The 24,805-nt window shown below is 45.5% G+C and overlaps 1 protein-coding gene across 1 annotated transcript in view; it reads left to right on the forward strand.

The window, feature by feature from the left end:
- Positions 1–24,029, forward strand: part of Clic (chloride intracellular channel protein 5) — a 101,387-nt gene extending 77,358 nt beyond the window's left edge. Inside the window, exons 3-5 of the mRNA XM_072288899.1 lie at positions 4,238–4,441; positions 10,588–10,762; positions 20,031–24,029. Coding sequence (XP_072145000.1) covers positions 4,238–4,441; positions 10,588–10,762; positions 20,031–20,254 — 603 coding nt within the window. The 3' untranslated portion in view covers positions 20,255–24,029. The remainder of the gene's footprint in view (positions 1–4,237; positions 4,442–10,587; positions 10,763–20,030) is intronic.
- Positions 24,030–24,805: the final 776 nt, after the last annotated feature.

The raw sequence follows: 24,805 nt of genomic DNA on the forward strand, positions 1-24,805 counted from the left end.
TATCAAAGCAGTAATTCATCCTCTTAAAAAGACATTCAAGTTCCATGACTTTGTTTTCAATGGACTGCAAATTTGAGTGAAAGCACCAAAGAAAACCACTGTGCTTGTTATCAAATTCGCTGACTAATTCGGTGAGTGTAATACATCCTAAGGATAATCCTAATACATCCCCGTTCTTTCTGCGCATCAGGACTTTCCCGTTCGAGTGCCATGCATAATCATACCCAACCCTTGTAGCCCGTGCTCCTGCTATCCCAAGGGGCATCCTTGCATGCCTAGTCATGTTCCTCTGTTATATAGAGGCCCTCACTGGACTGTCTGAGAGCCTTCCTCCTCTCCAGCCAGATGTGATGTGTGTCCTGGTGCGCAAAGCGAACGATCACTCCCCGTATCTTGCCCAACTTGGATGCCATCCTGTGAAGGGCGGAAATGTCTGCACAAACAAGTTAACCGACACACAACTTTGTAGCGACATCATTGACTTTAGATAGAAGGTCCTCCCCCTCTTCCTCAGCTATTCCGTGGATTTCAACATTCAAGTGCCTACTGCGCCATTCAGGGTCGTCAATGTCAAGCTATAGCTGGGCAAGACTTCTAGCATTACAGGCTTTCTCAATTTTATCAACTCGTCCATGAATACATTTTATCTCGTTCTCGTGCTTGTTTAGATGCTCCTGAATGTTATCAAATTTATCAGAGAGCAGTTGAGCTAGCCTTTCCACTTTGTCGGTCAAAGGGAGGAGCAAGGTTATCTTCTTGCTCATGTCTACTATCATGTGTTTGATTTCGGCATCTCCCAACAGTTCTACGTCAGGTGCATTGCCCTTCGTACCACCCGGTCTGCAATCCTCGCACTTCCAGTTCTTCCTCTTAGCTTCTTCTTCTGTCATGCCCGAACAGACCATGCCATGAAAGCTAAATTCACAAACGCTGCATGTAATAACATTCTTGCTTCATTCATTACACTCCAGCAACTGCAACACTTAGGCATGCTTGCAAATCAAAGTATCAGCACAATGGCACAAAACAACACAGTGGATTGCAGCAGCTACAGTAAAAAAAAATGAGCTAGAAGCGTGCACACAGTACACGAGAGTCACCAACCTGTAATGTACAAGAAGGTCAGACGGTACATGAAGTGGTGGGCAATATAAAGTGCTTTACACCCTTTCCATTGCAATCTCTTATTCTACTGACCAAGTGGTAGCCGCTTTCTACCTTCTCAGTTGCCGTGTGGTCGTAAACTCTGTGCCGTACGACGACCGCATTCTCCCCCAGCAGATGAAACTTGGCTTGGTCGCATACTCGAAGGAAGTGAAGGCACGTTTGCCTTCGACGAAGGCCAGCAGCGCTTATGCCCATCCAGTCATAGTCATCACATGGGTGTCATACATTAGTGCCGCGTACAACCAGAAGCTACAGTTATTATAGTGGTCATCGAAAGGAATGCATTTTATTTTTTACTGTGGTGAAATGGTTGAAGCGTAGCACCAGTCACTCTCCAGACTACCAGCGCTAAAGAAGTGCGCAAAAGTGCCCTCAGTAGAAGTCAGGCGCACGCAGCCGAATGGAAGCAACATACACGACTGGTTGCCTTGGCAGCCGAAATGGTAGCAATTTCTTTCTAGGCCGCCAGCATGATAATGGCTCTGCAGGCTTGTGACCTTTTCTGGTTGCCGCAAACAGCGGAGTTTCCACTCCTAAAAGTTTCTTGCTCCGTGGCCTGAGCTGACGCTGTCAATAATCCAACATCGCAGTGAGCTGGCATGGGATCTTCAAGGCACCAGCCATCTTTTATTTTTACATCTTTCCTGGCTGGGCAAGCATCTTCTCAGGGATGGCTTTTTTTGGTACAGTCGAACCCGACTATATCGAACCCGTTTGCATCAAATTATTCCATATATCGAACAATTTCTGGTCATGGTATAGTTACAATGAGTATATATAGCAAAAATTACGCTTACATCGAACAAAACTAGTAGCGACTCCCGATATATCGAACGCCAAGCGGCGGAAAGTGCCCCGGAAGTTGACTTTCCCTCGCGGTGGCGGGAAAACCCGGCGGCGAGGCTCCATCCAACCGCTCTCCCCACGTGACCGCGCTACCTCGGCGCCGCTGACACCCCCCTTAAAAAGTTATCCTGGCCCGCCCGCACCGCTTGCTCAGACAGCCAATCAGAGGCTCTTGTGCCCTTGTCGTGCAAGATGGCGAAAGTGCAAGTTGTCTCGCTGCTTTTCTGGTTCATTGTGTGCACCTTGTGGGCCTTCTCTTGCAGTGTTGCCGTGATGAAGCGGCAGAATGCGCCTTTTGTAGTGAAGCTCGAAATCATAAATCGGGTCAAACGCAGTGAGAAGTCGGATGTCCCAGCAACGTACAAGATTCCCAGGTGCACTCTCGGCATGATCTTGAAGGGGGAAATTAGGGCTAAAGCGGCCTAACTCGCAATCCGGTGCCCGCGGCGCCCGACGTGTACGCGCGGCCTAGTACGAGTGTTTCATCCAAAATAGCTTCAGCCGTACCGACTTCCGCGTGCTCGGTGGTGACTGTAAATTCTGATTAATGCGACGAAGCCGTTGCCGAAGTTTGGAGCGAGCTGTTGACGAATCAACGGTGGACGAGTTTGTGAGCGCAAATGATGGTGTCACGACCACGGGAGAGCCCGGAAACGAAGACTACATTGCCGACATTGTGCCGTGCACAAGTGAAAGTGGGCACAATGATGAAAGCAACGACTCTCCTTGGCCCACATCCTCCGAAGTGATTGGTGCGCTCGCACTAGTCTGGTGCTTCTGCGCGAATGCAGAAGGTTGCGGCCTCAGCTGCTCAGACTCCTTAAACAAAACAGAAAAGTGCGTGCGTTGCACGCAGCAGAATTGCCCAGCAGAAGAAAATGCAGGTCTATTTTGTGTGAAACTAAGCTAGTTTCATCAATAAAGTGATTTTATAAATGGTATGTGCTTTTATGACATCCAATTATTTAGCAGGCTTATATCGAATTATGCTCTATATCGAACTGATAAGCGTATTTTTGAGAGTTCGATATAGCCGGGTTCGACTGTATTGTATAAGGGTGATATACTAATGCAGCCCAAATTATTTTTCTTTTTGGTGCCCTAACCCAAAGCTGTGCATTGAAATTGGTCTTGCTTTCATTTGCAACTAATTGTCCCAGATATGCCAAGCTGGCTCTATGGCTATGGACATCTGGCTGTTGAGCTTCTGATCGGCGGTTAAACTCCGAAGTGTATGACTAATGATTGTCTTCAGTGCTCTCGCACAATTGGTGGGAAATGTGCATAGCATGTTTATCACATGCATAGCAAGTGATGAGCATAAAATTTAGATGGCTGCTCGTGACAACAGCACATGTTGCACTCATTGTGCAAATTTTGAATAACAGTCCACCATCGTTGATATGGCAGGCTTGCTAAAAAGGATTGTTAGTTTATTTCCAGTAAACAGGTACGAATTGCCATGTCTGATAGGCGTGCATCATGCATAGATGAGTCAACCACAGCAGCTTTCAATGCAGCTGGGGCTGTGAAGATTTGGAGTGGTCCTAAGAGGTTTTCAAATCTGATAAAAGTGTCTTGAGTACCAGATGGCTGTTTCAATTAGGTGCACAATACCTTGCGTATCACTAAATCTGAGAAATAGCTGAATATCTGCGCAACCTCGCAACACAGCGTAGTATTCCCATTTGCAGCCTCTATCAGTAGATGTGGACAACAACAACATTGTGATGTTTGGTTTTGCTGACTACTGTTACAGGCTGCTCAGAAATTGAGTTTTCTGAGATCCCGTGGTCCCTAAGCTTTTGTGGTCGACTGTGTACTTCAAGTGCTAGACTGTAGGATAAAGTGTAATGGTTTTGTTGTTACAATGCGGGATTTTGATGTTGCATTTCTTGAGAGGAACCAGCACATGTACTGGTTCTACAATGATTTATGTGGCGCGTATATATTAGAATAAATGTCGTAAAAATTTCCTGTTTCTGAAGGAGTCCACGTGTATGGGCAGAAAACATCAAGTAGCACTCTACCTCTTTGCATATGTCGCAGGCAGTGCTACATCCCTTACCGCACTCATTGAAAACTACATTTTTTAGGCATCATTGGGTTCTGGAAAAATTAGCTCTGAAATGTTAGAATGCTACACTTCGTAATAAATGTGCAGTTGGATTGATGGACACAGGAGCTTGTGCCCTAGAAAGCCATGTGGGACGTATGTTCGCAGGTGACGACGGTGGACATGCTGAAGCCTCCGCCTGATTTCCGCTCGAACTTTGACTCGACGCCACCGCCGATCCTGATTGATGGGGGCGAGGCAGTGTTGGAAAATGAGAAGATTGAGCGCTACATCATGAAGAACATCCCCGGTGGGCACAACCTTTTTGTGCAGGACAAGGACACTGCCACTGTCATCGAGAACCTTTACAGCGTGAGTCTCTGTGGCCACATATACCTTGCCTACATTGTCTTGGCCAAGAATTGGCCTGCAGTCCCTTCTGCCTGATTATCTTTATGCACTCTTTTATATTTACTTATAAGTTCTGTGGTCCCCCAAAAAGTATTTTTGCAGGGTGGAGTTACACAATTTAAAAAAAAAAAATTAGATACAGGACACATCGTAGCATTCCTTCGATCAATTGCATGTCATCAGGTAAACAAGCATAAATCAAAACTGATTTCTGGCTGAGGTCCAATGTAAAAATATTCTGGGCGGGCTGTAACACAACAATGTTTGAGTTGAGCCCAGTCAGTGTCCTGGCAAAAAAGACTATATTTAAAACTATGAGCAAAACGTGAACAAGGTGAATGCAGGAGCCAACGTTTCGACAAGTGGACTTGTCTTCTTCAAGTCCACTTGTCAAAACATTGGCTCCTGCATTCACCTTGTTCACGTTTTGTTCATCGTCTTGAATTTCCATCTCCCGCATTCCCCGTCTTTTCTCCATGTTTAAAACAGTTATTGTGGCTCGAAAAAGGCGTGATTGTTAGTGTGTGCCTTTCTTTAGTAGCATATCCCACAGAAAATAAAAAAATATGAGGGGCTGATTTTGTAGTAGCTGTTAATAGGATGCTACAGGAATTTCAACCACAAAGTTCCATTTCTTTGAGTTAGCAACTTGGGTGCACTTAAAAGGCCTGTAATTGATGTGTGTGTGAAGTTATATATAAACCGTACTACCCAATCCTGATCAGATGGTGTGCTGTACACTTGCCTACTGGTCATTCAAATTTCACGGGGACCTTCTAAAAGTCTGGATTATTTAAGTGCTGTGATGTTGTGCTGGACTAATTGCACCAAGAGGCAAACCCTACTACCTTTTGGCTAAATAAAAGAAATCTGCACCCAGATGTGCCAAAAGGGTTGCTCATGCTTTCGAAACCAGGAACGAACTATTCAAGTACTCTTTCCTCGCACTATTGAAAGCAGCATATCATGTTTCATTGGCGGCATTGCAGCATGGTGAACTGAGCCAAGCCTTGCCAAGCGATGTCGTAGAATAATGGCGATGTACTCTAGTGAATTTTTTTCAGTATTTTCCGCCCCACTGCATGTGGATTGTCTCCAATCTATCACATCGCACTTGCTCGCTTGTTCACTGCCTCTTTGTTGTGTCCTCGTGCAAACACTGTAAGTTGTCACTGTGCCCTTTGCACTGAGCCATTCTTGTCTTAGAATACGCAAGCTTTTTAAATTTTGAGATTAAGATTTTGCTCATTCATATTCAAAGACAACTCCAGTTCTTGAAGCATACCTCAGTTCCGGGATATAGTTGCAACAAATATTTTTTTCCATGAGGCACTGCCATGTGTTCTGTATTACAAATGTATGACAGTGACTGATATTTCTGATGTCATATAGTCTGTCTCACGATTTTTACTTGGCAGGGGCATCCGATTTTTACTTCGCAGCCGCCATTTTGCAACATGGCGGCCATAAACAAAACTGCCACCATTCAGGTTGCCATGTGTCCCCAAAGGCACTTTCATTAACGAGCAGATTTCGTGGCTTTCAAAGGCCCTCGCCAGTATTCGACAATGCAAACAAACAAGCGTGGCTCATAGGTGATGCAGTGGCAATCGTGTTCGCAAAGTTTGAGACGACTGTGTGGCATGAAAACGGTCAAAATTTCAAACGGAATACTGTGCACTCTTTGGCTCGGGGTAGCTGCACCTTGAGCGAGAGAGTCGAGGTCACACGCACAGATGCCTAGACACAAGACACATTGCCTCAAATGTCACCAACCACAGTATGTGACTTCAGTTGATCATCCAATCCAATGCAGAAGGTGCAGCACTGGCAGTGGAAATGCGCTGCGGAGCAAGACAGGAAGAGAAGAAAAAGAATGGTGGTGCTCATCACGGGAATCCGATACAACCCTAGCCTACAGTACAGTAAAAGCGTGTTAATTTGAATTCCACGGGGATGCTACAAAAATTTACAAAATTCAAACTAATGAAAGTCGGAGAAAAAAAAAGTAGCTCAATTAAGGTACGTATATAGTCCGATGTAGCGTGAATGCGTGCATGCACACGCCACATCACGTTGGCATGAACGTCTGTAATTCGAAGCACTGGCACAGCCAGAAGCTTGATGTGGGCGAGTTGGTTTTGCATATTTGAAGAAAAGAGCGCTACGAAGACGTGGATTAAAAGAGGAACATGTACGACGGCACAGCCAACATAACTGGACGCGGCCAACGCGGTCCGATGTGCCAGACATCGAGACGGCTCCATCCGCCCGTTCATTGTGCCGACTGCGCAGACCAACAATGCATGACGCGGAGAAAAAATTTTGCAGTTTCAACCCAAAGGCGAAGCATTCATTACGATAGCCAATTAGTAGATAGCTATTTGAAGTAAGGATAGTAGTTTTATTGGCCATATAAACTTGTAGACATTCGCTTACTAACTAAATGAACAAGCATGGCGTCAAGTGCGCACAGGTAACTGAACACATCTCGCTCGATGGACGGATCACCGTGGCCACATTGAATTATCCGAAATCTTGAATTACCAAGCTGCGAATCAACGAGCTTTTGCTGTATGAGAGAATGCAGGGATGTAATCTTGCTTGCTGATGAGGCAAAGGGTCTCTGTTTACAGTGACGTGCATCTTTTGGCAGCGTGGTTTTGGAAAGCTGTTTCTTCAATCTCCTGCAATACTGAACTTATTCAAATGATGTCTGCTGTAAAGCGCTCCCTTAACAGTGCCTTAAATCTTCCAGTGTATAACCAAAATTTGCAATTGGGCCTGCTGAGAGGCCCTTTAAAAGTGCTATACGACTGCTACTAAGAAAATCGCATCTTTCACTGCTGAATCCTAACAGAATGATGCTGCCTAGGCCTAGTGTATGCGCACGGCCGTGGCGAAAATTAGCGACCAAAGTAACAAACCAGCACAGAAATCTCGCCGCCAGTGTGCTTGGAGCAGTTGCCCTTTTCAGCGATCAAGTGTGACTGGTGGGGCTAGGGGTAGACTGGTCGCACTAGAAAGTGAGATCAGGTCTGTGGGTGATAACTACACCACAAACTCCTGCGTAGTTTGTGTACTTAGTGGATGGAATGGCAAAAGCATGCATATAAGCACAAAGCTTCCAACTGCAGCCCATACGATGGTGTCGCACAGTTATGCACTGCCAAGGCTGCATGCACAAACAAACCTGCACTTCACAAGGGCTTGCAGCGAGCAAGAGCGAAATGCCTCTGCAGTCTCAACCATTAAAGTATTTCAAGTGGATATTATTTAGTGAAGCATGACACGGGGCAAGATTAAGTAAATTTGCCTTACCGTTGCAAAAATCAACAAAATGTACTTTGACGCTGAAGGTTTCCTTTCTTTTTTCTTGTTCTTTATTTAAATTTGTGAAATTGGTGATTTTAAGAAGTGGAGGTAAGAACTGTGACCGTTAGAACACACCGGAAATCTACCGTGTTTACTCGCATAATGATCGCACTCGCGTAGCAATATCGCACCCCTAAATATTGTCGTCAAAATTCGATTTGTTTTAATTTCCCGTGTAATGATCGCACCCCAAACTTGCCGCAGCGATATGTCGTGTGCCAAGTCTAGCTAATAATGAGCGGACTTACCATCTGTCGAATGCTACGCGAACGACTCTTCCAAGACGAACCAAGCGATCTGCATGCACCAAACATTCTTAAGTAGATGCCTCATTTCATTACTTTCATCACTTTCCGCACTTCCATGACTAAAAGAAAGCTGCAACCAAACTTGCCTTTATTATGTGTGGGCTTTATAATGGTTGTGATGAACAACAACAAAGGCGCCTTTCAATTCTTCTCATCTGCACTCGTGGGCATGCAACAAATCGCAAGCGGCAACGATAGTAGCCACGTTTACACTGATACGTTAAAAGTGTACCCTATTCATACGTCGACGCTTGTAACGCAGCTAAAATATTCGCCCACCCTTAGCTGAAACGTGCCGTATTAGGATATTAGTGAAGACAGATGCCGCAGTTTCCACAGCATGCCAGCCATGTGTTTCTATGTCACTGGCAGCTAAGCGCGCCCATCTGTTTCTGTCCCCTCAAAGTGAACATGGCTACGTTATTGTTGCAAACTTCTCGATATTAACGATATTACTCATTACTGACACGGAAGAAACTGTTTCAATGCACGTAATCTACTTGCTAGAAGAAAAAAACAATCGCGTTCGGCTTGCTCCGCCGGCGGCCATTCTTGTTTTTGTGTCCAGCAGCAAACACGGGATGAAAAAACAATTTTTTCTTTTCGCGAGAAATTTAACCCGCGTAATGATCGCACCCCTGATTTTGCGTCAATTTTTCTGACAAAAGAAGTGCGATCATTATGCGAGTAAATACGATATATCTGAGCGCGGCCGTGACGCAACGGTTCGGAGTAGAAAAGGGAACTTAGTGGCAAATGCCTGTTGATGTGCCGGGGATGCACTTTTGCCGTCTGTGCTGAAGTCAGATGAATCAAAATCATCTTGCGAGTCGATGCTGCTAACACCATCACGAAATTCTGGCTCGGATTCCTCTGAAGCCATGGAAATTCACTGTTTTCGAAGGGCAGCTGAGCGCAATGTCGACGCCATGTCGGAGGCTACGAGCGCTCGTCACGTGCAGCTAAAAGGCGGTTTAAAGATCCCCCGGCGGTGTAAAAGAAACACAAACGCAAAAGTAAAAAAATAGTTCCTCTGTTAGGCACCGCATTGTGCTAGCTGTCCAGAAGCGTTCCAAGTGCAGCAAAATTTTTAAGTTTATATAATTGACAAGTATAGGTGTGGACAGGAAAGTGTTGAATAGGTACTATGTCTCGAACAGCCTTGCTGTACGAGTTCCTCAGTCCCTCGGAATAGAGCAAAATAAAATATGGCGTCAAGCGCTGCGTTGGTGAGTGCCGTGATGTAGCGAGAACGCAGGAGAGTTGCCGAGGAAACCTGCACTTGTTCGTCTCGTAGCCGAGCACAGCTGACCTCTGGTTCAGGTCATCCAGTGTACGGCAGCCTATCTGTTGCAGCATCACGATGACTGTTGAAGTACAAGTTGACCAGCTCACATGCAGACGTATCTTTATGCAGCAATGTATTGCCATGCTTTCCTGATCACTTGTGGAGAATACGTGTCATTTTTAGTGAATCCACATTCTGGCGACTTCACTCGAGACTATTCAAACTGCTAGGTGATCTTTGCCAATTCCAAATAATTGGTCGGCAACTCTCTTGTATATTAATGGGACTTATAACATTTATGAGCAGAGCTTCTTGAGCACGCAGCCATGATATCAGTTGGGAACAGCCAGTATATAAGCACTCATTCTGAATGTGTTGTGCTGGATTAGTCAAGGCATTGTGCTCCCTTTGTGGCATTTATTGCATATGTCGCGGCATGTGTTCCACACCTGTAGAAAACTGCAAGTCATCAAGCAAAATGGGGATCTGAACGATCTGTTTATGAGTATGAGCCAATACCTCAAATGCCCTGATGTGGGCGCGTTACATAATGTGTGCACCATTAGAAGTATACCAGAGCATGCTTTCTTGCGGTCACAGCTGGGACCAGGCTCATGTACTTTTTCTGGTCCTTTTGGTGTAATTTTGTGGTGCAATTTTAGTTGGTGTAGACCAGTTGTCATTATAAGTATGCTACTTTCGATTTAGATATATTTTATTCTTGCCTTTATTTTTTCTTCTCAGTCGCTCACTGTTCTTTCGGCCTCTGTAGTTTTCTAACCATTTCATATAATGTGCTTTGCTTCTTTTGTTGTATAAGCTTGAAGTGCAATTTTTTTTTTTTTGTCAGTTAAGTGTATCTTTGTCTCTTTTCTTTTTTTCCATGTAATGGGAGGAAGCAGCACTTAGTCAAGCTACAGCTCTTTCTCTAGCATCCTTCTGTTTTGTACGAAAAGCGATTGAATAAAGGTTGAAGTAGTGAGGGACAGCTGCATTTCACGTGCCACCAAGGCACTCAGCTGTGGTAAAGAGAAGCACTTTTTTTCCATCAGCCCTGTAAATCACATTGCATTTTTTGGGACTCTTGTGTTCCTCAGGCTAAGAGAAGTGTACCTTGTGTGTGTGTGTGCTGACAGAAATTCAAGCTGATGCTGACGCGTCGGGACGAGCAGTCCAAGAAGTCTCTGCTGAACCAGCTGAGCAACATCGATGCTCATCTGCGCAAAGGGGGCTACCGCTTCCTCACAGGCGACACCATGTGCTGCTTTGACTGCGAGCTCATGCCCCGCCTGCAGCACATCCGTGTGGCCGGTGAGTGTTGCCGACTTACGCGCGCATTGCAGCCCTGTGTCTGCTGCTGGGCACACTAGAGTCAAATGAAACGGCACAGCTGCCTCAAGTGCATCGTTGGGATCATCTGAGGACGGCGGATATGCACACAGCTCACTTTCAGGTATAACAAACTTTTTCTAAGTTTGGCCTGCCTGAATTATTAATGTGACGAATTCCGATTGTAACGAGTCCGGCTTTAACGGACTGTCGGCTACGACGGACAAAATTTTCGGGCAAGTATGTCTAGGCGAGGCATATACAACATACTTTGCTGCAGTGATGTGTGTGCACAGCAGTGCGCTATTATTTCCAGCCACACGTGCAAAAATGTTTAAAGAACGAATGCATTAGCGGGAAGCTTTTCGTAACATTGTGCTGCGCAACGCCCGGCCAGCTAACGGAGAGTTTCCGGTGTGACTGCACTAATGGGTCGTCACCATTCTCTACTGTCAGCTCAATGCCAAGCAGGGGCCGAGGGTGCTGCTAGGCCTCGCCAATTTCACTACCATACCAAAGCATATGTTGTTTCAAAAAGAGCTGCTGACAATCTCGCATTGCATAGTTTTGAGAGCACCTTCTTTCTCCTTGCACCAATTTGGCCAATAATGAAGCTGGGCAATGGCTTTTCACAGCACCCAGGCCACGAAACATAGCAGTCGAGTCATCTAGCATGTAGCGCAGTATGCTGACTGGACACAGGCTCCGAGTTCAACTTGCCCTGTATCTTCAAATAACTTGCTGTCAGGCTATAAACGAGGAGAGGGGGTTAACCCAGGGTCCCGATTTTTATGTCATATCATAAGAAGCCAACAAACACCGACACCAAGGACAACATAGGGGGATTTACTTGCGCTTAATAAATGAAATAAAGAAATATAAATTAATTGAAATTAAAGTAGATAAAGAAACAACTTGCCACAGCTGGGAACTGAACCCACAACCTTTGTATTTCGCATGTGATGCTCTACGAATTGAGCTACCGCGGCGCTGTTTCCCCATCCACTTTCTTGGGTATATGTGTGTCCTAGTAGAAATGCGAAGGTTGTGGGTTCGTTAACATGATTTTTGGCTTCTAGCGCGAAGTGAAACACGGACACAGAAAGGAGCAGACAGGACGAGCGCTTGTGGGTTCAGTTCCCGCCTGCGGCAAGTTGTTTTTTCTTCCACTTTAATTTCCATTAATTTATAATTTCTTTATTTCATTTATTAAGCACAAGTAGTTTCCCCTATGTTGTCGTTGGTGTCAGTGTTTGTTGGCTTCATATGATATGCTCTCAGGCTAGTTGGTCAATGCATGATGAAGTTCGTGTAGCACAAATAAAACAAACACAACACAAAAATGGGTACCAAGCCAGAAATCTTTTGTGGGCCAATCTCCTCCTCCAAGGATCACTTCCTTCTCGTCTCACAAGTTGGTTCTACCGTTCCCATGGTGTTCGACCAGAGCTAGAGAAACCAGCACGCGCTAGTACCACATGTGTCAATCTTCAAGCAGACCACTCTTGCTGCCGGGAGTTGAGTTTTGTGGCTCCCCTGCTGAATAAATGAACTTCGGCCTACTAGCCCACGTCCCAATCGCTATTCATGACTTTGTCCAGTGTTTCGCTGGAACCTGTTTAGCGAGAAAAAACTAATTGAACTGAAACGCGCAGTTATGCCATCTACACCCACTGCAGTGGTTCACTCTAAAAATGTTATTTTTTTCTTAGAATCGAATAGAAGTAGACAAGTAGCATTTTCTTCCATCTTATAACATTATGAAGTGACCTTTTTAATACGAGTAGTTGAGTACTAGTGACATAAATTATGATGAGGAGTGCTTTCATCATCGGGCTAGTACCGGAATGTCGCTGGGGCGTCTCAAATTGTGTCATACATTTACCTCAATTTCTCGGTTACTAAAGCTCTGTTCGTGATTATATTGACGCCTTAGACATTCTTGAGCATTGCTTTATCACTTCAACTTGACTTCATAGTGACCTTTAGTGTCCCTTTAAGGGGGGACGTGGCTTTGAAAATCAACTTCCTTATTTCTTCATATATTTTGATAAAAATTGGCACAAATGTTTAGAATGTCTCCCTGATGCTTCCATAAAAGTTTCAGAGCGATATCTTGAGAAAATTTTATTGAAATATATTGAACAGAATTTTTCTCCCTCAAACTTTCTGTAGAGCCTTGGGAACTTAGACGTGATAGAAGGCTTGTTAAAGGGACACTAAAGAGAAAAATTATTTTTTCTGTATCAGTAAATTACCTCTCTAGGACGCCGAAGACACTATTACTACAATAAGACACTTGGTTAGCCAGAAAAATTACAAGAACGAGAGACGAGTGGTGACACCCCTTGCAGTTCCCGCACCTGGTTGCTGTGACGTCATGGATTTTGATGGCATCTTTTAGGGCCTACTTATTTATATAGCAGTACAGATTGACTACATTGTGTTCTAAAGGAACCAAATAATAAACATGGCAAGCTTAGGAAACCTTTACCCAGCCAACGTGGCCCAAATGGGAAAATATAATTTGGAATCCCCGACGTCACACTGACGTACGGGCTTTGGTGTTTCGCTGCGAAATTCGAATACTGATACTTTGACTCTCATTAGCTCATCTAATAATCAAACTACTACTTTGAAATGACTGCCTGCAGTGTTCTCAAACAAAACTTTATTCCTCTAAACTGATTTGTTGCTCCACTTTAGTGTCCCTTTAAGTAATGACGACATAGCTAAATGTGTGCTAATGGTCTTGACATTCATGTCTTCTTTTTTTTTTTCTTGCAGTACAAATTTCTTGGAGTGCCATTTTTTGTTACCCTCGCATCAAGCCCACTTTCGGGGTAGACAAATAGCCATGTCGTAAACTTGCAAACGATCAAGATAAGAAAGTGAGACTCTCACAGCCTGCATGTAGCCCAAAAAACGACAAAAAGAAAATAGAGTCAAAATATGTTAAACAGTAACAAAGGAATCAGCTCCAGAAACTGAGCAGAAAGGCTAAGAAAACAGTTTTGAGAAAACAGCTGTTTCACCTTCTCTTCAGTCCTCTAAAAGGCACCAAATTTGTAGTCTTTCTAGTGTTTTGTGATGTAGGGCTTCTGGTACATGTGGCCTCTGGTCTGGTGTGCCTTCATCCCCCCCCCCCTTTTATTTAATGGCATTCGTTGCTGCTGCTCTACAAAGAGCATGGTGCCTGAGTTTCAAACTGAGGTGCAGTACTCTGTGTGGGCATGAATATAGTTCCAGTGTTGTACCTGCAGGCTGCCTGATCTAGCAGTCTCCAGTACAATCAGTGAGGCATTTTTTTCTTTTCGTAGAATTGACCATGTTAATGAATGAAGGCTCCGAGTGTCAGTAGCCTTCCAAGTCATCGTCACCTGACAATAGCTGTGGAACTTAGGATCAGAGAGCCAGTGATAGATATGCAGCTGCTAGGTGCTCTCCAGAATTTTTTTTTGTATGATGCCTCGATCACTTCTGCAGCCTGGTGTCTGTGCCAGCCCAAGGGGCCTAGTGAACAGAGCTCATGATGAGGTTCTTTTTATGAAGGGGTGGTATGATAGATATTGTTACAAGCTACTGTGACAATATGATAGATTGAACACGCAATATGCTTGGTTGTGGGTTCGAGGTGCTGGCGCGTGAAATGCCTAGCCGCAGGTACAAGCAGTCGGTGCTCGATGTGCTTAGTCACGCAGATTGAGGTGGCAACTCGCGAAATATCTAGTCTTGAAAAAGCGTTGGTTTGGGCATATTGGTATTCCATAACTTTTACGTTTTTAGCGCACGAAAAGGGACGAGAGACAGAAGTACGACGCGGACACAGCGCTGTGTCCGTGTCGTACTTCTGTCCCTTGTCCCTTTTCGTGTGCTAAAAATGTAAAGGTTACCTAGTCTTGGGCTCGAGGAGGCGTCACTCAAGGTGCTTAGTCTCACAGTCCGAGGAGTCGACGCTTAATGTACTTAGTCGCATAGTCGGAAGCGCCGATGCACAAAATGCTTAGGCGGGGGTCCGAGATGTCCGCGCGCGATGTGCTTGATCGACGAGTCGGAGACTCCTATGTGCAAAATGCTTAGCCGCGGTACGGGAATTGCATGTGCGATGTGTATGGTCACGAATTCCAAAACACAGTGCTGAAAGGCCTAGCCGTATGTCTGAGGATTCTGCTTGCGAATCTTAGTCGCGAAGTTGGCGTCGCCGATGCTCGGAATGCTTAGCCGCAGGTATGAGATGTCCATAAATGTAGGGATCAGGCATGCTACAGTGATGGCCGTGTAGCGCCCGTTTTGACACGTCGAGATTACGTCAAGTGGAGACTTCCAGGCTGGCAAGGGGCAAAGAGCCGAGCAGACGACGCGAGTGGCGGGCACGGCCTATCGCAGACTCTGGCACGACCTTGAATTATTTGCTTTTTGTGTGCTTGTTTCTGTACAGAGGAGATAGCTGAAGCGGCAAATTTGAAGACTGAGAAACGCGCTTTCTAATGGGACCAAGATGGCGGTGCTCGGTGGTGCTGTTCCGATATATTGTGGCTTGAAAACACTGTTCTTTCTTGATTTCTGTGAAATTTTTCACTACCTTGGCTGATAAAACAAATTTTTTAGAGCACTTCTACATGGCTTATAGGCATGATATTTCGGAATGGGATAGAAAGAGTTATAGAAACTGAAAATGTGATTTCCAAAAAATCAATTATTTTTTTTGCCATTTGTCACGATGTGAAAGCCACGTCCCCCATTAAAGAACCCTCGGTGTTCAAAATGAAACCGGAGTATCCCACTACAGCGTGCTTCACAATTAAATTTATATTGGCACTTAAAACGGAGTGTGTGAATGCCAAATACAGTCAACGTCTGATTTTTTGAATTTCCAAGGGACCACAGAAACATCTATAAAATCGGGCAGTCCAAAAAAACGAACGCATGGAGAAAATGCACCATTCTGTAAGTATTTCTCGGATGGAGAGGCTCAAGGACGGAATATCAGACTTGCGTAACACTGCCAATCCATCGATGAGGTGGCTCTGAAAAGAGCCGCTTATAAAATTTTTTTTAAATCTGGCAGCCCAGGTGCCGTCAGTGTAGCCAACACTATCGTTAGCTGGGTCAACGCTTCCTGTTTCTGCCATAGTGGCGCGAAAAAATCGATCCTCTTTTGCACGATGTTCCACTTGAATGCGATGATGATTGCTTCAGTTTCAGCCAGGATATTATTGCTCTACACTGATGACATCAGCAATGCTCGCGTCAACTCGGAGCTTGTCAGCTGTGCAGGCACTGGCTCTTCATTCTCATTGTCGAAGTCATCCGAATCCACCATCGCTTCACAGACTCGTCTGTTACTCCGCACACCGAGATCTTGGTCGGCATTGGCAAATCTTTCAACAGTTATCTCAGTTGGAATCAAAACACCAGCCATGCGCAGGTCGTCGAACACAAAGTCCATGGAAGGAGATTTATTGCACATACTCATTCTCTCCAGCAAGACAGCTTGCTGAGTGCGAAACCCTCGTTGCGAAAGCAGTTGTGAAGCATCTCTTGTGTAACTGCCTTCCATGAGTGCACAAGCATGCAGGTAGCAGACCTAAGGTCAACTGTGTAGCTTTTACCGCTGTCTGAGCACAGCATCATGCGTGTGAGCAAGCATGGTCTGTACAGAAGCTTCAGGTCACAGATCACGCCTTGTTCCATTGGCTGCAGGATTTAAACGGTGTTCGGCAGCAGAAATTCCATGTGTGTACAGCTTTTAGGTCTTCTATGTGGCTTGTGCAGCACAGTTGTCCACAAACAGCACAACTTCTTGATTCTGCTGTTCGTACCTTCTTCCCAACTTGCAAATGTGCACTTTGAATAACTGCTGTGTTATCCAGGCCTGCTTATCAGCCTCGTGCTGAGCAGGTAGGGTTCCCCCTTAAAACACCCTGGATTCTTGGATTTCCCTATGACGAGCATCGGAAGCTTCTTGCTGCTCGACACGTTGCTGCCTACGAAGACGGTCAGCCGCTCTTGCTGTGTTTGCCACCATGGCAAGGGTCATCAGCAAATGCAAGCGTTTTCTGTGGTAGCATTCTGTAGAACAATCCAGTTTCATCGCAGTTTAGAATGTTCTCAGGCACAAGCAAATACAGCAAAGACTGCAGCTCTCCATTCCAGTACTGCGCGACCGCTGAATCAGCAGCGCCGCTTTCTCTGCACAACTTTTTGAACTTGAGGTCATTGTGACTTAAAATTTCTGAGCCACCCATGCAGTCGAACCCAGCTATATAGAACTCTCAAAGGAACGCCTATCAGTTTCATATAGAGCATAATTCAATATAAGCCTGCTAAAGAATTGGTTGTCATAAAAGAACATACCATTGATAAAATCACTTTTTAATGAAACTAACTTAGTTTCGCATTAAATAGTCCTGCATTTTCTTCTGCTTGGGCAATTTCGCTGCCTGTGACGCACGCACCTCCCCACATTGTCTAAGGAGTCGGAGCAGCTGAGGCCACAACCTTCTACATTCGTGCAAAAGCACCAGACTAGAGCAAGTGCACCAATCATGTCGGAGGATGAGGGCGAAGGACCATCATGGCTTTCCTCATTGCGCACACTTTCACTTCTGCTCGGTAAGATGTCGGCAGTCTTTGTTTTTGGGCTCTCCCATGGTTGCGACACCATCTGCACTCACCAACTCGTCTCCCGTTGATTCGTCAACAGATTCCGGAAATTCTGACAGCTCGCTCCAAACTTCGGCAACACCAGCGACGGCTTTGTCACACTCATCAAAATTTAATCATCACTGGGCACGCGGAAGCCGGCACATCTGAAGCAATTTCGAATGAACCACTCGTACACGGCCGTGCATACATGTCTGGCGCCACGGGCACCAGGTCGCGAGTTTGTCCAATTTAGCCCTGATCTCCCCCTTATTCCAGATCGTGCCGAGAGTGCACCTTGGACTCATGCGCGCTGCGGGACGTCCGACTTCTCACCGCATTCGATCCGATTTATGATTTCTAGCTTCACAGTGAAAGGCGAATTCTTCCGCTTCATCACGGCAATACTGCAGGAGAAAGCCCACACGGCGTAAACACAATGAACCCACGTTCATTTGAAGGATTGCCAGTCATTTGTGCGCAGACCCGAGTAAGAGCAGGCATAAGAGAGAAAATATGGGGGCTTTTGCTCCTTGAATATATGACTCTGCCTAGGCACTATGGAGGAAGTATCTTAGCGCATGCTATATGCGTTTGTCCCCTAGACATGCCGGCATTGCGGAGTGCGGTCAAGTTTGTTTACATTCCGCCACTGGCTGCCCGCGTGGTGAGGCAGTGGGCACGGACGCCCAAATTGGTGATCGCTGTGTCTGAAGGGGCAACGTTCTGACTGGTGTTGTATAAGTCGCGGGTCGCTTTTTTCGTTGCGAGCTCCAGGAGGGCACATGTAACTGGCAAACGGAGGCCTCAGGAGAGCACCTGAAGTTATAATAAAGCAGACAGCGCAGGATCTCTAGGGCAACCATGGTGTAGCGGGGCGAACAAAGCTGGACGCAGGGTGGCCCGTGGGTTGGGGTCGCAGGAGCCCAAGCGTGCCAGGGGGTGTTCGCATAAAAAATTGGCTGTCCACTATTGTGGACAGCCAATATTATACTACCCTGGCACATGCAGGCCTCGGCGAGCCCCAACCCACGGACCAGTCCAGATTCTAGGTTTGGTGGCCCCTTTGCCACTTTGGTGTCCTGTAAGTGCCGCCAATAATGCAAAATAATGACACATTGTTACAATTGGTAAAAAACACAATTGAGTAAACATAATTACACCAAGCCGCCAACTTGTGACACTAAGTTCAGCACTACTACGCCCTGCAGCTGCTGCAACACCAGTCAGAACTTTGCCTCTGAAGGTACGTCGGACAGACTTTCTTGTGCCTGCGGTGCTGGTGCTGAGTCGGTCATCGTCACTGGCAGCGTTTCAGCCAGTTGCGTTCAACCGTGGTTGCTAAGGCCTCCTAGATTTTCTATATATGCGGCCCGGGCTCTACTACGGTCGCTGCTACTGCCACAGAAACATCTGTGATGTTATTTACAAGGTACATAGCCATAAGGCCCGAGAAAGCTATGATCCGCCACATGGCTGACTTAGCACAAGCACCACAGGTGCGAGACAGTCTGTTCGACACAGTGGTCGCCAAATCGTATGTTAGTGCCTGCTGCTTCATCTATTTTACCGCGCCGGCAGCCAGCGTCAACAAACTCGACCGGCATGCGTAGAGACAAATGCCTATAGCAAGCGCTAAGAAACCTCCTCCATAGTGCCTAGGCAGTCATATTCAAGTAACAAAAGCCCCCAATTTTCTCTCCCGCGCCCGCTCTTACTCGCGCCTGCGCACAAACGGCTGGTGATCCCTCAAACGAATGTCTCGTCAATGCACCTAAATAGCAGCGAGACAGCTCGTGCTTGCGCCATCTTGCACGACGAGGGCACAAGAGCTTCTGATTGGCTGTCTGAGCAAATGCTGCGGTCGGGCCAGAATAATTTTTTGCAGGGGGGTGTCGACCTATCGCAGAACTAACCAAACATATGGATAAACACAAAAGGCTATGGCCATAGCTAAGGTTGACTAGGGCTGCCAACATATTGGTGTGCGAGAGGGCTGGTTTGAGGTTTCGATACATGCTGGACGCAGTGCTATGGCTGGCTACAGCCAGCAGAATCGGTGTGTGAGAGATGCTGAGAGATGACCAAAATGGGGATGCAACAAATGCCGCTTCGGATCTGTGATTAGAGGTAAAAAGTCCGTCAAATCGGACAGCAAAGGGTGTGAGCATCCGAAATTTCAGACATTTTTATACATTGGCTCTATGGGATATGTGACAGTGCTGCGAAGGAGTCCTAATTATCGGGCATGTCTGGAAAATTGGTCGACCAGAAAATCTGAGGTTGACTGTAGATATACATTGATTTGGCAATAAACTATAAGCTTTAGTCGTCGATGCCTGATTAGGCTCGATTTTTGCCAATAACAATGAAGTAATGTACTCGCGTGCATGATGTGTGGCATTGCACAGGTCTCTACACCGAATATTCGAAAAACTGAATAGTAGATGTTTGGTTCGGTGATTGTTGAGTATTTGTATGCCCGTACATAAAACCCCTCAATTTAATTTAACTCTTAAGTTCTGTGGTGCCAGTTGCAAAAGTGCCATTTGGTGCAGTCAGGCAAGCATGATACTAGTGTGAGGTGACTATTCTCCATTTGCAGGCAAGTACTTCGCGGACTTCGAGATCCCACGCATGCTGTCGGCACTGTGGGGCTACATGGGTCACATGTACCAGTTGGATGCGTTCACCCAGTCGTGTCCTGCTGACCAGGACATCATCAACCACTACAAGCTGCAGCAGAACACCAAGGTGAACAAACACGAGGAGCTCGAGACGCCCACCTTCACCACGTCCCTGCCGGCCGAGCTCAACAACCACCACTGAAGTGGCCACCCTTTTGTCCTTCCTCCTTTCCCGCCCATCCTTTACGAGATGATGATGCAGCACATCGAAAAACGGCCAGCAGTACTTGCGTCATCAGAGCAGCGTTGTTACTGGCTGTCGCTTGTATTGACAGACCTATTGCATACCCCGAATTGATGGTGTTGACTGGTACCGGTACAACTAGCAGCATTTTGTGCGTTTATTGTAGGAGCACCAAAGCCTGTAATGCAGTTTGCGAATCCAGCGCCTCTTCTGCAGTGTCGTTCACATGGTAGGGGGTGCTGTTCTTCGAGAATCGGTGCAAACTTGACAGTGCTGTGGCAGTGGCTTTGCGTTGCCAAATGTTTGTGGCGGCCATTGCCCATGCACCCCAACTCGGCAGACATCCTGACGCATGTACTACTGCAAGGCCAACATGCAGGAATGCATTTCTGCATTCTGGAAAAGAATGCAGTACCATGTTTTGAAGATGTAGGCCAAACTGACTTGTGTTATTAGAAATATCTGTGGTTGTATTCTTGTACCCTGAAGTAATGTCGATATAGCAAACAGCAAAAACAGGACATAAGATTAAGGGGACAGATAACATCGGTCCCGTGTTCAGGGCCCAGGTCGTCTGCTTAGGTTGTACCAACAAGCCTGGCTAACAACCATCTTGCAGTACTGTAGACATTATACATGGAAAGAAAAGGGAGCTGTGGTTGGTTGTATCACAAGAAGTTGAGCTTACCTTGCAAGAACACTGGTTCTAAAATGAAGACATGCTGTGTGGATAAGTGCCTGTAGCAGCAGCCAGTGCCTTGCTAAAGTTGAAGCCTGATATGTCAAGCACTGTTATAACGAATTATCAAATACAAAAAAAGTACTTTTGTGTCCGATGCCATTTTGTTATAATGAAGTTCCACTGTATTGACTTGCACTTTCACAGCCACAGTTGTCATGAAGGGGTCATATACCAGTTGTTCCACTGAAAGGAACTAGGTGTGGTGCTAGCTGTGTTCTTTGTTGAGCAGAATGTTTACATCATATGCCTCAATGTTTTGCTGCTCTCGACTTCTGCAGCAGTTGTTAGCTTTGCCTAAGTGTTACCGACGTTTCAATTATGTACTGTCGTGCTCCTCATTTTCTCTTAACCAGCCTTGGACAAAAATCTATCGAAGAGGGAGCTTGTAGAGGAAGGTTTTGCAAGTAGAGTTAAACGTAAAAGTTCATGGGCCGCGCTATCTGAGAAAAAGCTGAATATCTTCGCATCCTCGGAATGCAGCCCAGTATTATGTTTCCAGCCTCTACTAGCATATGCAAACAACTGTGCTGTGCGGTACTACTACCTACATTTACAGGCTGCTCAGGAATTCAACGTTTTCTTGCATGCCATGGTCCATGAATTTTGTGGTTGACTATACAGTGGACAGAGTCGATGCCACCTGTCCGCACAGGTAATTTCCAGTGAACTTTTGTCTCCCGGTAAGCTGCTGCCGTTCCTTTTCTTTTTTTTTTTTCTTTTAGTGTTTTGCCTCTTGTTTTTCTTTTTTTTTTTAACTGTCCCATATTTGTGGTTTTACTGGTCAGTCTTGTTCTATATTTTTTTTTTCTCCCGTTAGGAGGGAATTTTTATCAGCAAGATGGCTGCCATATGTCAGCCATTTAAGGCTTAGAGGTGAAGAAGCCCGCAGTGAAAATTGGCACAGCAAGCAACAGCTGCCTTGCTGGCTCGTCAGCATTTTCTGAGGCACGTGAACCTTAAATTTAGTTAATATATTTCAATTTTTTTTAAAGTATGCTTGGTGTTCCTTTTGTTCTATAGTCCATTGCAGTTGCAGCCTTGAATCTTCTGGGGCTGTGCTTAATGCAAAGCAGCTGTACACTGAAGCAGTCTGAAGTGCAGCCTGGCAGATGTGTATCCACCAGCATTGTGTGGTTTTATTGAATGCAGTTCTCTTGTGGAGTGTTTTGAACATGTTGAAAAAAAAAAAAAGGCTGCGTAGAAGTTACTGGTAACTTCCCTGTGGGAAAGAGAATAAAGAGCTGTACAGAACCTGTAGGAGAACTTTCATCTGCCTCTTTGACACTCCAGATTGCCATGGTGGAGCTGGCATCTTAGCGTGTGCATTAAACATCAGCCTGAGGACGGGGGAGCCTGTTCAACTTACTTTGGAGTGCACAACGCGTTGAGCAGTTTTCTACTTTGATATACCATGTGCCATCAGAGTGTACTGAGCTGATGCATGAATCGAGCTCCCATGTTCTTTAGCACGCACCACAGGGGCCACTCCCAGTGGTCTTGGGACATTCTCTTGAAGTGCCACCTTTGTATTGGGGCGAGCCTATATACTGTCGCCTGGCGTCCCTAACTTGTCGGTCATGCCATTCGTCTTATCATTGCCTTGTGGATTCTGTCATGCTTTCAAAATTAGGCTTTCTTGTTTTCTGAACGACTCTGTGCGTTTGTCCACCCTTTTTTCTTTTCGTTTATATGAAAACCGGCAGAGATAACTAGTTGTAGATATACACCCATGTACATAGGACTTCTGTGTCTTCCTGCTCCGGGTGACACGTCAGTGTTTGTTATCCTAGACAACAATAGTGTTTTGAAAAAGAAGAGAAAGATGACTTTTCCAAATTGAAAAAGCTTTTATACATGTGACATGCTTACTTACTGACGCATGCCGCATTATCACTGCACAATTTAGACGTTTGTATTCAGATGAAAAGTGTGACGACCTTACGCATTGCAGCAGCCATTCGTCGTGCACACATTAAAATGTCTTCCTTAGCTTTTGTTGCTGTTGTGTGGCTTTGTTGACACAATGTCGAATGTTCTGCCTGAGCTTCAGATTTGGCACGGTGTGTTGGACAACGTTTGATGACTGGAAGAACTTTGCGTTGTGCCTCGAATCTTGCTTGCAGAGCCCTTTAATGCCATGCGTTGGCTTTGCGATTCATTGCTAGATGGACTTTTTTAACCTGCACATGTCTGAAAGCAGGCACTGTTTCAAGCAAGTTGCAGAGAAGCTAAATATATTTCAATTTTAGCATGTTAGGCTAGGATTATAGCTGTGCAGCGAAATGCGGGATGGATGTTGCTGTCATTGTGCCACTCCACAAGGATCACTGCCGAGGATGTTGCAGCATCGTTCAGGTTGCTGCTATAGCCTGACATTGCGAGCTCCATAGCTTGTCCTTACCAGATTAATGTGTGAGCATGGTTCACCCAAGTCCAACACTGGAGGCACAATGTAGAAAGCTTGCATTTGTTCCTAGGTGAGCAAATTGTGTGTGCAAAATGTTGGGGTATCGTTATGTGGATGTAATATGCATGCGATGCATGGTGGCAAGTTAATTGTTTGTCAAAGGACATGCTAACGCCCAAACTACAGGAAGCTGTTGTGTAAGGCACTTGCATAAATCTTGATTTATTCAGAGGACAACTTTTAAAGCTGTTCAAAAATACTTGTATAGAAGCCTGAATTTTGTTTTCTTGTGTGAGTGTGTGTGTGTGTATGCGTGCATGGAAAGATTTTGCACACTGAGCAGTTTGTAATGCTTGTATGCAACAATAAACTCCGCACAAAAAAAGATACCAGCTTGTTTTCTGTGTGGCCTTGACAGGCACTTAGAAATTGTTTCTCATGTTGATTCTGTTCAGCCATGTTGGAACAAAAAAGAAAATCTAATTAGTGGAAAGATATCTGTAGCAGATAGGAGGATAATATATTTTCACCATGCGATAGCACATCAATTGCTTAATGCCCAATAAAGGTTTCAAAAAGTTCCAGTTTCTTCCCATCTCTTATTCATGGCGGTCTGCTGCAAGCACTGACAGACTCACACCTGTCAACTTTCCCGATTTGTCCCGGGAACTCCCGAATTCTTACCAATCCTCCTGAGTGTATGGACACAGCCCAAAATTTCCCAATAAACTGCCCCCCTTTCCAAATTTCACCACAAAAAAAAAAATTAAAGAAGTGTCATGCAGCACAGCTGCATAGTGATTTCCATTATGCACTAGGTAGCCAGCTGATGTTACAATTGAATCCAAGCTAATTGTGTGTACGCAATGTAGGCCAAACTTGGTTTGCTTCAGATCGTCACAAGCATTGAGGAATGTGTGAAGCAAAGCAGTAGTGTGCGTTGCACAATAGCCACTTATTTAAAGTTAGCTTCGCTTCTGTACAGTTTTGTTATGCGGTGAAGCATGTTGTCACGAAGATGAGACTTTTTGATATCCTCCTCAGATGAGCAACAAGTAAAAATCACTCGAACCACGATACCTTCTTGGTTGAAAATACTGTCAACTCGTGATTTGCAAGTATAGTTGCAAATAGACATTTTTTTGTAACGTATTTGGTGGAGGTGCTGGGTACATGGCCTTCCTCAACCGAGCACGGAACTCCGAAGCGGTCGCTGCCTTGACTCGTTTGAGATTGCCAACTAAGCAACAGTGAAAAAGCAGCCTCTGCAGCCACCTGTCATCCTGGCGTATCCTCGAAGCACCAGAACATTTTGAAGCACAGATGGTGAGGCCGGAGAGTGGATTGCAATGTACGAAAG

The sequence above is a fragment of the Dermacentor andersoni genome, chromosome 6, assembly GCF_023375885.2.
Source record: "Dermacentor andersoni chromosome 6, qqDerAnde1_hic_scaffold, whole genome shotgun sequence".
NCBI classification, from domain to species: domain Eukaryota; kingdom Metazoa; phylum Arthropoda; class Arachnida; order Ixodida; family Ixodidae; genus Dermacentor; species Dermacentor andersoni.